The sequence below is a fragment of the Helobdella robusta genome, assembly GCF_000326865.2.
Source record: "Helobdella robusta unplaced genomic scaffold HELROscaffold_320, whole genome shotgun sequence".
NCBI lineage: Eukaryota > Metazoa > Annelida > Clitellata > Rhynchobdellida > Glossiphoniidae > Helobdella > Helobdella robusta.
The window spans coordinates 4,935-6,389 of NW_008704590.1; the positions used below are offsets into that span (position 1 = coordinate 4,935).

The 1,455-nt window shown below is 30.1% G+C and overlaps 1 protein-coding gene across 1 annotated transcript; it reads left to right on the top strand.

The window, feature by feature from the left end:
- Positions 1-12: 12 nt before the first annotated feature.
- Positions 13-240, top strand: HELRODRAFT_128178 (hypothetical protein; the record flags this gene model as incomplete). The annotated part of the gene is made up of 1 exon (XM_009022660.1): positions 13-240. A coding segment is annotated over one exon (228 nt), but the record flags the coding sequence as incomplete, so codon positions are not given.
- Positions 241-1,455: the final 1,215 nt, after the last annotated feature.

Consider the following 1,455-nt stretch of genomic DNA (forward strand, 5'->3'; position numbering starts at 1 on the left):
AATGATTTTACTTCTATACCCGTTGGTCTTTGGTGGGCAATTGTCACAATGACAACAGTAGGCTATGGAGACATGGTTCCCAAAACTTATGTTGGTATGTTCATTGGCTCAATTTGTGCTCTAACAGGTGTCTTAACGATTGCCTTACCTGTCCCTGTTATTGTCAGTAATTTTGCCATGTTCTACTCACACACACAAGCTAGAGCTAAGTTACCAAAAACAAGACAAAGGGTTTTACCAGTAGAAGCTGTCAGACCCAAATGTGGAGGAAGTGGCCTAAATGCCGGAAATGTGGCAAATTGGAAAAAAGATGGACTAATGCCTCATCATCAACCAGGATTGTTAGTCATGCAAAGAAGGCATGCCATAAGTGCAGAAACATCCAAAACATCGAGTGGAGGTCAGTTGAATCAATAATTGCCTCAATTTTTTTTCCTGAATTTTTTCGAATTAGTTAACAAATTAATATTATTACAATGCAGTGTTAGCAACAAAAATATTTTGAGTTTTACTGATTTATGTAAAGGTTATTAAACTACATTGAGCTTAGAAGTTTAAAATTTTATTAAATTGTTTTTTACTAACAAACATATATATATATATATATATATATATATATATATATATATATGTATATGTATGTATGTATGTATATATATATATATATATATATATATATATATATGTGTGTGTGTTTGTGTGTGTGTGTTGTGTGTGTGTCAGTATGACGTATAAAATGAAGTGAAATTGGGTGCTTTTTCAACATATCAAAACTAATAAAAATTGTTAAGATCTTAAAATAATTTGAAAATAAAGCAATGTATATATTAATCTTAATTTTTATTTTTCTAGATATTTTTGCTTCCCCTCAATAATTTTCAGACAGAAAAACTTACATTTTGTCTTTTCAATAAAATATTTGATTTTCAATCACAACAATTTTCAAATTGTTTTCCCTCATACATAGAATTATAGAAGCGCCGTTTTTAAGCATTGGTGTAGTTTGCTAGTAAATTTTTTCAAATGGGAAACTTTTGTAACATTGTGACAAAAAAAGTTGATATTCTGTTGCACTTTTCTAAAAAAAAGAATGTACAAAAAACATATTTAAGTCAACGCGACTTTTCCTGTGCTTCGATTGCTATTACCAGCTTAATGCTGTGTTTTTGTAATTTTTTACTTTGCATGTAGTAAAACCAATACTCATAAGCAAATTGTAAAAATGTATGTGAACCGAGTTCATCCAAAGTAGCAGTTTCTTCATATAATTTGTAACAGTCATATGTTTAGTTGCTCAAACAACCCTCAGTCTTGTGCGTCCGTATTCACCAGTTATCCACTTTTTCGATAATTTATTCGATCTCTTAATAGTTCAGTTTGGTATAATTTATATATCACAATTTGTTATCACAATTAGCGATGTTTAGCAAACATGCACAAGTACCTCATCAAAAA